This window comes from Drosophila serrata, unplaced genomic scaffold, assembly GCF_035046125.1.
Source record: "Drosophila serrata isolate PLE 108 unplaced genomic scaffold, ASM3504612v1 contig_240, whole genome shotgun sequence".
NCBI classification, from domain to species: Eukaryota; Metazoa; Arthropoda; class Insecta; order Diptera; family Drosophilidae; genus Drosophila; species Drosophila serrata.
Genome location: NW_028257138.1, coordinates 11,407,894 through 11,421,078, shown reverse-complemented (window position 1 = coordinate 11,421,078; position 13,185 = coordinate 11,407,894). Strand labels below are relative to the sequence as shown.

At 39.7% G+C, this 13,185-nt stretch overlaps 3 protein-coding genes across 6 annotated transcripts; 1 reads left to right on the top strand and 2 right to left on the bottom strand.

Moving 5' to 3' along the window:
• Positions 1-271: 271 nt before the first annotated feature.
• On the bottom strand, positions 272-2,470 carry LOC110183789 (uncharacterized). 4 transcript variants are annotated; one of them, XM_086831488.1, is made up of 5 exons: positions 1,828-2,470; positions 849-1,756; positions 710-791; positions 509-655; positions 272-394 (listed from the first exon to the last, which is right to left on the bottom strand). In XM_086831488.1, the coding sequence occupies exons 1-4, from the start codon at positions 2,149-2,151 to the stop codon at positions 509-511; spliced, it is 1,461 nt and encodes a 486-aa protein (XP_086687614.1). In that variant the 5' UTR covers positions 2,152-2,470; the 3' UTR covers positions 272-394. The 4 variants fall into 4 exon arrangements, with proteins under 4 accessions (XP_086687614.1, XP_020807804.2, XP_086687616.1 ...); XM_020952145.2 differs by having other exon boundaries at positions 539-655; XM_086831490.1 differs by having other exon boundaries at positions 288-394; positions 523-655.
• Positions 2,471-2,617: 147 nt separating this feature from the next.
• Positions 2,618-3,935, bottom strand: LOC110183791 (oligosaccharyltransferase complex subunit C). Its single transcript, XM_020952147.2, has 2 exons — positions 3,300-3,935; positions 2,618-3,231 (listed from the first exon to the last, which is right to left on the bottom strand). Exons 1-2 carry the CDS (start codon positions 3,436-3,438, stop codon positions 2,921-2,923), a joined length of 450 nt encoding a protein of 149 aa, XP_020807806.1. The 5' UTR covers positions 3,439-3,935; the 3' UTR covers positions 2,618-2,920.
• Positions 3,583-5,260, top strand: Ptpa (Phosphotyrosyl phosphatase activator). Its single transcript, XM_086831493.1, has 4 exons — positions 3,583-3,762; positions 3,841-4,464; positions 4,522-4,730; positions 4,789-5,260. Exons 1-4 carry the CDS (start codon positions 3,735-3,737, stop codon positions 5,164-5,166), a joined length of 1,239 nt encoding a protein of 412 aa, XP_086687619.1. The 5' UTR covers positions 3,583-3,734; the 3' UTR covers positions 5,167-5,260.
• The last annotated feature ends 7,925 nt before the right edge of the window (positions 5,261-13,185 follow it).

Genomic DNA, 13,185 nt, shown 5'->3' with positions numbered 1-13,185 from the left:
CCGCTCCAAACACACGGCTGATTCCACGTGAAAGTGCCCCCAATGTGCAGAGAATTAATATCTTTCTGTGGCACTTTGTTTATTTTCTGGCCGTTTGCTGGTTTTCAGTGAATAAAATGTGTGTATATTAAATGTCGGCAATTGTCGGTACCATGGCAACCCACGGCCACAGCTGTGCGGGGATGCCAACTCGTGGCGGAGAAATACCCAGTTGGCAGTTCTCGTTTGGCATAGATGGTCACACTGAACTCGTTTGAATTTGAAATTTGTATTTAAATTTAAACAACTTTATTTTAATAATATCACAAGCAAATACACAACACTTGAATTGTTTACAAAAACGTTTGCTCCCCTTGCTGGGAGTAAGGCAGCAGCATTAGGGCTATTGTAGGCGCTGGAATTAGAAAATAGAACTTTTCAATAGAGAGAAGTCGAAAATAAATAAAAATTAACATTAAAGAGATTAGTTTGAAACAAAAACGATTAGGATAACAAGTCTTAATAATACTCAAGCTAGAAAACCGTTTGGTGTCAGTACAATGCTCGAATTGCCGCTCTTTAAGAGTCCTCGAATCAGCGCCAGATCATCGGGCGTCAAGGACCATCCGGTTAATTGGCCCACAGACTGCAGTTCCGGGCAGCAGTCCATTAGTAACTGCAAAAATATTAAATTTTATTATAAATACTTTATTATAAGGTTAATTCTTACCTCCACTGAGGTCACAGTCAGTTCTGGAGCAAGAGTGAACCAAATATCCTCCAATAACTTAAAGTCATGCTGCATAAATATGCTGGAGGAAAAGAGAAAGATGAATATTTTATATTTCCTATAAATATAGTACCAATACCTCACTATATCCTCATCCGTAAGATCCACCGTATCCACAGCTAGTCGCTTCAGATCTGTGGAATGGCAGAGAAAGGCCTTCAAGGAGCTCGTCATAATGGTGCTACTTAGGATCTCCAATCCCTCAAGCTGATGAAATTTAACATTAGCTTGTACATATGACAGACTATCGATCATATAGCAATCAAGATCGATCAGAGAAGGACACAGACGCGCCAGCTTGCCCAGTTCCAGATTTCCCGACCCCTTGATCATCGTGAGATGTCGCAGATTTTGTCCAATGGGTCGCTCCAGTAGAGGAAGTAACTCAGCCACCACGAACTTGTAGATTTTTAATTTTCTTAGGGAACGGGTATGCAGAGCCCTGAGGCATCCCGTTTTGGGGGAATCGAGATAGAGAGTCTCCAGTCGTGGACATGTCTGCATGATCACCTGGAGGGTTGCCTCATCCGTGCCTGTATCGTGGATATATTTCAACCGGCACTTGAAGCGATCATCAACATTTTCATAAATGAATTTTAAGGCGGCTCCCACGAAAGAGTACGTGGACAGAGTCTCCACATGTGGACAGTGTTCCAGGATCAGGGCTATATCGGAATAGCAAATATTCTCCTCCCCGGGCATGCCCACATCCACAACAGTTAAGGATGGGCCACAGACTCCTTTAGCTAAAGCATCAATGCCGATTTCCGTGATGTCTGTTTCACCGGAAATGTCCAAGATCTGCAGCCTCGTGCAGCACTTTCCAATCTCCTCCAGCAGACGATCATTGGCAATATAGGGCACATATAGCTTCACCAGTTGCTTGCATCTTCGCACTATTTCGTACATGTAGTGCATATGCTCCTCCTTTACCCAGATTCCTTTGATATTCAGCACTCGCAGTCCAGCTCCTTGAGCTGCAATCACCTAAAGAGAAATCACAAGAGGGATACGGTTTATGAGAGGGAACTTAGGAGGTTATCCTAGTCAAAAATTACCTGCAGAATCTTCTCGTAGTAGCTGAAGGGAAACACCTCTGTGACCAGAAAGGTTACCCCGCAGTTGAGCAGCATTTGGAGACAGGTGAATCTCATATTGGCCTCTAGGTAATCCGAACTGAGGATCACCCTTAAAAGATCCTGATAAATATTGGGGGTGGCTCCCAGCTGGGTCAGATACTCATTAAGCTCCACCATCACAATGTTGATGTCCAGATGGACATCCGGAGCATACTGCACATAGCTGATAGTGGACACCAACAAGTTGGCCAGCTCTGCCAGGGCGCTGTCGCTCAGCGATCGCACAGTGCACTTCTTAGACATGTCTCTGTTTTGGTTTTCTCTCAGAAAGTAAACAAAATGCGACGCAGAAACCGATGTCCAATGAGCAGGAGAGCGAATCCTCGTGGTTACATCACTTGGATATCAGAACACTGATATTTACTCAGCTCCTGCACGACTCTGTCAAATTTCTGGGTAACTATTTTTTACTTTCTCGGTTCTTTGTGTGCCACTACATATAATTATGTACTTTATATTGATAAACAAAAATAGATTCTAAAATTATATAGGCGATGGATAACAGCTTTGCTTTCTCCGGAATAAAACGAGCGAGCCAACCGATCCGAAAGCACAACACGAACTGAGAGTCATGGGACGCCAAAAATGTTTGTTTAGCATAAAATTTCTATAGGCGACACTTGAGGGAATACAGTAAAGCTTCACAAAATGAAAGTTTAACAAATAGTAGCTCAAATAAAATGATAAATTCAATGAAAAACGATTCAACTTAATAATGAAAGTGTGCTTATGAATACAAGCTGTTTTAAGGTGTTTGCTTTCTTTAAGTTTTCTTTTAACACAGAAATGTCTACTAGTATGACAAGAAGTTATAGATATTTTATTCATTCGAGGGAATTTGGAAATATAACTCTCGAAAATATACTTTAAACTTAAATATTTGATCAATATCGAAATCTCTTCAAAACTGGAATATTTTATAAAAGAAATTCGAGGTAGAGACTTTCAACTGTAGACAAAATACACAAAACAGAAAATATTTAGAGAGACATTCCGTTTCTAGAAGAGATTCCTATGGCTGCAGATAGCTGGGCAGCTTCATGCGCATAAACAGCCAGGTGGTGAAGAAGGAAACCAGGATAAAAATGAATCCCATGGCGGTTAGCAGCAGGCGATTTAGATTCGTTTTCCCTGGCGAATGGGTTTGGTCCATAATGATGAAGCCCAGGCCACCGATGGTGAAGAGGAAACTGCTGGCCAGACCTTCCATGATGTACTGTCCATTCACGCGATATGGCATAAAGGCCACGGGACGGGAGTGTCCATGCTCGTCCACAGTGGCACCCACACTTGGTGGCTCCACAATGACATCGTAGATAATGCCTGAAGATAAAATAAACACTGGGGATTAATCTCTGGGAACTTAAATTAGTAGAAAACAAATCACTAACCTCCAGTCACCAGAAAATAGGAGAGCAAAATCACACTGAAAACGGCCATGGGAGATGGCATTGGAATGCTGAATTTGCGCACTTTGATGTTGGGAGGTACCAGTATGTGGAAGGGTATATTATACAGTGTTTCGATCATGGTTAAATTCACTAATTTTCTTTATATTCAGATTAAAGACTTCTTTTCACTTCTTGTTGTTTTGCCGGCGTAGGCGGTAGTGCTGTTAGTTACGCTTTTTTCCCGCTAAAAAGGCTAGAAAAATTTTGAATTTTGGCTACTTTTAATAAAGGTCACACTAAGTGATGTGAGTATCGGCTTCAGAGCAGTGTCATCGCCATTGCATTGTTGCAACGAAATAAAATAAAAAACAAACAAAAAGCCATTCCGGGTAAAAAATACATTAAATAACCGCTAAAAACAAAGAGTGTGCTAGCATGGCGGATGCCAATGCCGTAGGGCCAGGTAAGCCGATATTGAACAAACGAAAATAAATCAAAATTAAGCCAAAAAGCGTTTCGTTATAATTGTTTATAATTTTAGGTAAACAACCGGCGACTGCGAAAAGGGTGCAAAACATTTTCGACTTGACCCAGTGGCAGAGATCGCGCGCCTATCACGATTTAATTGGTTTTATCAATGGCACCAGCTCGGCAATCCAGGGCATCAAGACCACGGACGAGATGTACGAGTCGGAGATGCTGCGCAAGTTGCTGGGCCTCTTCGAATCGCTGGAGAAGCTGGTGGAGCAGCATCCGCCGTTGGAGCAGCCGCAGCGGTTCGGGAACAAGGCCTACCGGGACTGGGCACGCGAGATGCGCGAACAGTTGCCACAGTGGCTGCATCAACTGCTCCCCGTTGCCAAGCAGAAGCATCAGACCGAGTTGGAAATGTATTTGATGGAGTCGTTTGGCAATGCCACTAGGATTGACTATGGCACCGGGCATGAGCTCTCCTTTCTCTTCTTCCTGTGCTCACTGTTTAAAGCAGAGATACTGCAGGAGCAGGACATCGTGAGCGCAGCCCTGAGACTCTTCAATCGCTATCTGGTGTTTGCCAGGCATCTGCAACGCACTTATAACATGGAACCAGCGGGTAGCCAGGGTGTGTGGGCGCTAGATGACTTTCAGTTTGTGCCCTTCATCTGGGGCAGTGCACAGCTGGCGGGTAAGTAAGTTATTCCATGCTTGAATTCTCACTTTAATCTCTTGCTATTGGTGATAGTCAACAGCCCCTTTGATCCGTCGAAATTCGTGGACGAGATGATCATCAGCGACTACAAGGATCAGTTCATGTTCATCAGCTGCATCGATTACATCTGCAAGGTGAAAACTGGCCACTTTGGCGAACACTCGAACCAACTGTGGAGCATCACAGACGTACCATCGTGGGTGAAGATAAATGCGGGCCTGGTAAAGATGTACCAGAAGGAGGTGAGGTCCTAGAAGGGTCTACTATGTCCTCTTTAAGCTTTACGCTTTTTGTCCACAGATTCTGTCTAAGTTCCCTGTGATTCAGCACGTTTACTTCGGCGAACTGATGTCCTTCGATTCCGTTCCTCCTGGGACGACACTGTCCAACGCTCGATTGGGTCATGTTGCACCGCCGCCGTCGAAACGCATCTGCATCGGGAAACCCAATTTGGTGCCGCCCGTACCGGTAGCTGCCCCGCCACCACCTCCCGCCGAGGCTTTGCCCAGCAGCGATCTGAATGTCGGCGATTCGAGCAGCGAGAGCAGTGACAGTAGTGTGGTTCTGCGTCCCTCGGCCTCGTCGACATCCCTTGTGGCCGCCGCTGAAGGATCTGGTGATAAGCCCAATATTCAGGCCACCGAAGGAGAAGTCACCAAGGAACAGCCAGCTGAGTAGGCGAACAAATTAAGCGATGAGAACATCTAACCTGTGTTACAAATTTCTTATTAATAGCGTTGACCCTCGGTCCAGTAAAAACTCTTTACACAAATATAGTTTTGATTGCTTTTTTTTAAGAGAGGTTGAAAAAATATTATTGAAATTAAAGTAATTAAATTAAAATGTAAAAAGGAGGAAGTCCCTATGAAATCGTGACCTTAGAATCGAATATTCATAGGGAAAATATTTACGAATTCATTCAGAGTTAAGGATTGCAGAGAATATAGATATAACCACAAGGAAACGCCATTTGATATATAAATAAATATTTAAATAAAAAATGCAATATATTGGAAATATATTATTATATATATTTATATATCAATCTGTGGCAAAAAAGAGCGTAAACTTTCCTTAAACAGTCATTGCATGAAAAGGAAAAGTGTAAGTTATTTTTGATAATTCAAGTCTTAATATATTTATCAAATTTGAAAATACCTTCGATAAGATATTAAAATTGATATAAGTTTTACCTTTATCATATCCGACTTTCGATATACATCTCTAATCCAAGCCTGGAGACCCCCTCAAATGATTTCACTACCAAAATTTATTAGCCAAACTTCCTGTTCAACGAATTTCACTCCATTTAAGCCTAATTTTTCACACCAAATTCACAATAAAGTAAATGTAAATCCTAAGCCGAATTTGATGGAAACAAATGTACATTAGCCCCACTTTTTTGGAGTTTCAATCAAATCGAGAAACAAAACAAAAGTAAGAGGAAAAAGGAAGAAAAAAAATCAATATGGCAAATGAGGCATGCAAATAGATGAACTTACATCAACTTTTGCGGATGTTCTGCGGGCTTAAAATAAGATGGAATTATAGCAAAAATACCCAAAAAAAGGAGAAGTGTGGCAAAATATAAAACAAAAAAACTTTTGTGGGGCTTCCCTTCCCCTTCATGGGATGCATAATCATTTATTTTCGACACATCATTTATCAAACCGTGCGGCAGGACCCAGCTTGTCACGCCCCTGCCCCTTCGCCATCCTGTCTCCTCATTTCGTCACTTAAAAACTTCCTCCGGCATAGTTTTTCCCTGGCGTTGATGGTCTTTTTTGTATTTTTAAGAGAAAATAGCGAGGTAGCGCTTGCATTAAAACTTTGCCGACGCATTTTGATTGAAGACTCTCGGTAAAAACATGAAAATGTTTGGTTTTCTTTCTTTGTTCGGAGCAAAGAGCAGCAGGCCAACTTCGGTCATGTTCATCAATTTGACCCCACCCCATCTATGGACAAGAAGCCCATTCTGTGCTCTGGGTTCTGGGTTCAGTTTCGGGTTTTGTGTTTTTGCAAATTGAATGAAATTTGTGGGCGAGCTGTTAGCAGGCGTTCGAACAAGGCTCAAACATGATTGAAGGACGATAGATGGACTCTCTTTGGGGGGTTGGGGCTGGCTGGGGTGGCGGTCGCTGATGGATGGTTGAATGGCCAGGTGGATGGACCTTTTGACTTGGCCAAGTATAAAATGTGGCTAACAGAGTGCCCAATAGCATTTGAACCCAGATTTCTGCACCAGCAGTTGTGTTTGGGGAGGTTCTGAGAAATCGTGGGTAGTATTCGATATGGTTATATTATTTTGATTGCTGCCAATTAGATGGGTATAGTAGGTACACCTATCATTTTATTATTTTTTGTTCTAAATACAACTGAATTTTATCTATATTAAAAGGGGTAATTAAAAAAATAATACACAACTTTAGACCTTTTTATAATCATTTTGAAAAGGTTTAAAAACATGCAAAGGAATATTTTATATTTGTAAATATAATTGTAAAACCAATTAAGGGTTTGAAGATCTTGGTCAGGTGATATTTGTAAAGTCGAAAGGCTAATCACAATCACTATCACTATCGATGTTATCACTAGGTACCCCTAGGACAGACTGAGGCGCGCGCGACCTTAGTGCATGTATTTATACTATCCGAGAAAAGAGAAGACCAGAGAAAGTGAGAGAGAGAGAGAGAGAGAGAGCACCAGGGAGAAAGAGGTTACTCTAGAAAGAGGCTGAAGGAGTCAGAGTGAAAGAGATCTACAAAAACACACAGAGAGAGGTGGGCATACATTTAACGGTCGTTCCTATGTTAGCTATAGGATATAGTCCTTCGATCCGGCTCATATAATTATAAGAGTATATGTGTATATAAAATGAACTGCAAAGTTTTACTTAGATAACTTTTAAACTGAGGGACTAGTTACCGACTCGGCTGTTGATGATCAAGAACAAATGTATGGCCGGAAGTGACTCCTTCACTGACTGCAAACTTATACTACCCTCTAAGATTATAAATATTGATACTAATATTTATTTATATTTGTAAATAGGTGCTTTTGGCTGCTATTTTTGCTTTTATTTGCTTTCAAAACCAATAAAGTTTTTGAAGGGCATTAACAATAATTAACAATAATTTTAAATGTATTTCATTTTTGATTGTACTGTTTTAATTATAAGCTAATAATATACAATTAACTCACCTATTTTAAATGAAAACTCAACATAATCGGGTATATATATTAGAGATATAAAAGAGCTGAGGTTTCGATCATATAATTGTATAATTTTAGTCAGAAGCTTGTAATGTTGTTAAGAAGTCGTTTCCGACCCTATAAGTCATATATATTCTTGATCAGCATCAACAGGGAAATCAAAACAAGTATGTCCTGCAAAAAAAAATTTCATTTTTTTTTGAAATTTTATATACATTGTAAAAATTTTTAAAATTGGAAAAATTTAAATTTTTTAATGGTTGTTAACTTAGTATGCAGATTAAATAATCTAATAAAACCAAACTCAGAACAGTTTTCTAAATTCAAATAAATGGATTTGAAGCTTCGTTATGATCAAAAACTTTTTACACCAGTGCGTATACGTAATTTTTTGTGGGAGTGCTATAAATTCTACAAAGAAATATTTTAAGCTACGATATGGTCTATTTTTAATTTGATTCTATATTTTAATTGCTGCAGGTATATATAAACGTCCTTCCTAAGTAAGTTTACTTTCTTGTTATTTAATTAAAATTTATTTAAAATTTGTTTTAGTTTACCTAGAATTTAAAATAACTTTAAAAGTGTCCAAGTTTTTTGTGTTTGTTAAGGAAATGTTGTAAATAAGTTTCTAATTCACTTTTTCTAAGCTACTTACACTTTTTCGATCATCACAGGTGATTTTCGCCTTTCCACACTGCCAACTATCTTGTGGCCCCAACTCTGGACAACTAATTACATATACACCTTCTGCCCGCCTCGACTTTCCACAAAGAATGTGCAATTTGTGAAAGTTTAAGATTTTGTGAAGGAAGTCGAGAAGTGGCAGAAGCCCCACCCTGAGCTCTGAGCTCCACCCAGGGGACAAAGGAAGACGATGAAGTCGGGGTACAAATAAGTCTGCGGAGTGACTCTTAAACTGTAGCCAATACACATAACTGGCACAAAGTTGTCGCAAAAAGTTCAAGGAGCTCGAACGGGAACTTAAAACTGGAGCTGGAGCAACTTTCACGTGTGCAGAGTGAAAATTAGTTATTGTCTATGGATAGAGAGTGGAAAAATACTCCTTAATCCCACAGGAAGAAATTAGAATACATTTCTTTATTTATAATTGGGAATTGGGATTCAGGAATATCTTTTTAAGTCATTGAACATCATCAAGTTATCTATAAGAATATAGCTTCATTTAGACTTTCTTTTTAATACCACGTTTTTTATTTTAAGCATTATTATTTTAATACATTTTATATTTCAAAATTATATTTCTGAGTGTGTGAAAAATGGTTCGAACAATTTCTTTGTTCCATCGTCTCTAGTTGAGGTAAAGTTCCTGATCAACTTTCATGTTTTCTTGGCCAAAGAAGTCGACTTCAACTGACTGAAGCCGAAGTTCAACTTGCAACTTTGTGTTGCGACATTGACCAGAGTCCAACAGTGCTTCTACGCTTTCCATTATTCCCATTTCTAGATTAACTATGGCCAAAATATGCGACTGGCTTTTGGGGAGAACTCTGCTTCTTTGGGTTGCACAATGTTTTCCTTCTGTTTTGTGACTCCATTTACCATTTGTGTGTTTAACCAGCTGACGGCACAAAACACCCGCTGCCAGCCTGTGCTCCCTTTTAGTCCTGACATGGACACGCCCTGAACAGAAACAGGATCCCAAATAATGAATACCAACAAGTTGGGTTTTAAGGTTTGTCGATGGCTGGGGTATTTGGCAGGAATACTTGGTATCTTCTAAGGATTCATAATTATATTTTGGTTCTAAAAACATTTAAAGAAAGTTATGTGGTATCTAAAAAGAATTTTTAAAGTAAGAAAGTAGAAATTTTAAAATTAAAACGATTTAATTTCTTACTAGAACTCATCATATCCTTTCTGGCAAAAAAATACCCTGGTCGGCTAACCAAAGAGTTAAACGAAAGCATTGTTGGTTCAGAAGTGACCAGGAGAAGCTGTTATCCCCAGCCAGGAGATTGGAGCCTGCTGTGTGGTGGAAAATCAAGGGTGGCTGAGTGGCATATGCCTTTTCCAGTTTCCCCATTGAAGGACAGCAAACAGAAGGCGATTGAAAAAAAAGGATCTGTGAATTATGTTTTGTGACTGCCTTTGCTTTTTGGTAGAAATCTGGTGCAAAACCATAATTTAATTTTCAGTTTTAGTTTACGATAAGAGGCTTTTTCCAATACCATTCAATTCTGTTTAGGATTCATGCGATTTAAGGCTGTAGTTTACTTTATGATTTAGGAAACTGAATTTCCTTAAACCTTAAGAGACTCCAAACTAAAGTTAAGTCAAGACAGAGTCAGCTTTAAGTAACTGAAATTGGCAGCGCAACAATTTTTGCAATTATTTCGCCTTCTCCTTTTTAGTTTGTAACCACTGGAGAGCAATCCTTAATTCCGTTGGAATTACAAAGATTAACGCTAATTTCCGACTACCAAGTGCGGCTTCCTAAGCTCCTGCCCAAACAGGCCCCCATTTAACCCGCCAAGTCATCAAAGGCTACAAATCACTGGCAGCTTCAGCCAACTTAAAATATTATCCCAAATGGTTTGAGGAAAACTTCGTCATGCAAACATGACTTGCCAGGCTTCGGGCATCATTCGAGGAGCTTGTGGGGGGTGCCAGGATCTGATTTTTCTTTTTTTTGTTGATTTTTTTTTTGGTTGGGGGTGGTAGCTGTGGGAAATTCAAGAGCGGCGGATGCGAACGCATCTGAAATAAGCGCTGCGAAATTGCAGCTTCTTCTTTCACCTCGGGAATGTTTTTTTTACACAAATATATATTTTAGCTGCTTTTGCTGGCTTCCGGTTTGGGAATAGACAGCTGCCAGGGAATGCAACTAGAGACGGATTGTGGCCCCCACAAGTATCTAATGTTCTTATGGAATAAGCAAAACAGTATTACGTAAGTATATTTACTTTCAATTTCAAATGGGAATTGAAATAAACTAGTTTGCATAAGAAAATGATTTAGCAAAATGTCACAGTGTCGTAAGGATAAGAAATACATAAAACATAATAATCGTGAATAATTAATAGATTATAAATGCATAGTTAGCACAAATATATAATATATAGGAAATATAATTGTCATGGTTAAGACTTACCGCACTATCCTTTTCCGTCATTGCTGAATTCCTTCCCGTGTAGAGTAATATTCTTGATGACTTCAATTAGTGAGCTTCTTCTTCCTGGTTATCCATATGTATTGCCTTGGTCGGGAGATATATTTAAGTTCGAAGAGCAATCACTATCACTATCACTATCGATGTTAACACTAGGTACCCCTAGGACAGACTGAGGCGCGCGCGACTTTAGCGCCTCTATTTATACTCTGCGAGGAAAGAGAAGAGCAGAGAAAGTGAGAGCAAGAGCGCTAGGGAGAAAGGGGTACCCCTTGAGTTAGGCAGAGAGAAAGAGAGTGAAAGGGATCGTCAGCGATACACCGAGAGAGGTGGGCATGCCTTTCACGATCGTTCCTATGGAAGCTATATGCTATAGTCGTTCGATCCGGCCCTTTATATAATTGTATAATATTGAGAGTATACATTTATAAGAATAATAACAAAGTTATATTCCGATAGCTTTAAAACTGAGGGACTAGTTTGCATATCGGCTGGACTATTGATCCTGATCAAGAATATATATACTATATATTGCCGGAAATGACTGCTTCTGTACTGCAGCTTGACTTCTGACTAAAATTATAATACCCTCTAAGGCTATAAATAATGATATTAAAGTTTATCGCAAGGTTAAATACCTAATATATAACACCCGTCTACAAAAAACATCCCGCCCTAAATCATCTTGCGATGTTCTTTTAGATTTTCCGAACCCTTCTCAATCTGCTAACTCCTGCTGTGCCTCCAAGAGATTACATACCATCGATATGTGTGTTCTGGCCGCTGGCCAAAAAGCGGGCAAACATCCTAAGTCCTGCATCCTTCGGCCCTCGTTTTATGCTCCTCCAAATGGTGGGTCATAAAAAAGTGCGCGTGTGCGTAGTTTTTTTTTATTCCTTTTGTTCTTCCTCACCCACGAGTGTTTGTTTTTAATAACTTTAGCAATTTCTTTATGTGCTTTACGTGCGTGTCCTCGAGGGCCTCGTCCTGCGACCTGGTCAGGCACCTGGCTTATTAATTAGGCCACAAAATGTCCCTAAATGCGTTGAACAATGTAGAAAACACACTCTTCGGTTTACGAGGGAAGACAAAAGCAATTAGAGTAAGTGTGAGTGATATTATATGTTTTAATTTGTATGATAGGATCTTTAAATATATTTAAGTTTAGGTTTTAGGAAATTTAAGAATATATTTTTATCATTAGTTTCATAAGAAAATATTTTTATGGGGGGGATCTTAGAATATTTTTTAAACTGTCTAAGATTATACAATAATGCTGACTTCAAATATCTTGTATAACAACAAAGGAACATCACATATTAAGTTAATATTCTAGTAAGCACGCATTTCTCTTGCAAATAATTTTATTATAATGCATACATTTTAATATACATTTTTGCAAGAGCAGCCTCTAAAAGTTTGAAAACCACAATGGCCTCTTTAGCGGATTTGAATGTGTTGACATTTTTTATGTGTGCTCAGTTTTTCGGTCTATTTTTTCGGCTTGTTTTTTGTTTTCTGTTGCATAGTTTTGTTCAAGAACTTTTTTTTTGAGTTTCCTTGGAAAAGCCCAGAGGAAAATATGCTGTCTTGCACGGAGGCCCCCAGGATGGCATTCAAATGCACAATTGTTGTCGCCTCAACGAAGTTGGCACTGCCCTTCCTTCCTGGCAGGAGTTTTTTTCACCACATCGTGTGTGTGTGCGTGTGTGTGTACTTTGTTGTTGTTGATTTTGGTGATGCTAAGACTGTGGAAGTGTTAAAGTGCACTTTGAGAAATAGTGCTTTTTTAAGAAGCATTAAAAATGTTAATAAAAATACTAGGAAGTAAGTAGCCACAGATTATTTTATTAAGGTTTGTAGATACTTTTTGATGTTCATTAATAAACCAAAGTCAAGATGGCATTTATGGTTTGCTTTTTTTCTGCAGTGCATGCTAAACATCCGGTGGCTGTTTTTTGATTCCTCAGTGTCTGCTTTCTCCATTCTACAGAGAAAGAGCCCAGTTCTGAGCTGCTGATGGTGATGCTTTTTTGGGCGTGCTGCTGTCGCTCAACTTCCGCTCGAATAGAGTGAAAAATAGCATTTTAGTGGGCACAAATCCGCCAGGGGCCAACCTGCTCGTGCTTCCTTCCTCATCCGTTATTCTCTATCCCCACTCCCCTCGCCTTTGCCAGATTGACAATACAAAGGAGTGGAGAGAGCGGAGATAGAGGAAGCCTCTCTCTCTCTCTCTCTCTCTCTCTCTCTCTGAGCGGCAGCCATCTTGATCTGAGCTGTCAGCTGTTAAGGGCTTGCCTCCGCCATCTCGTTCTAACCAAATTAAATACTACAATTTACTTGTGTGTCGG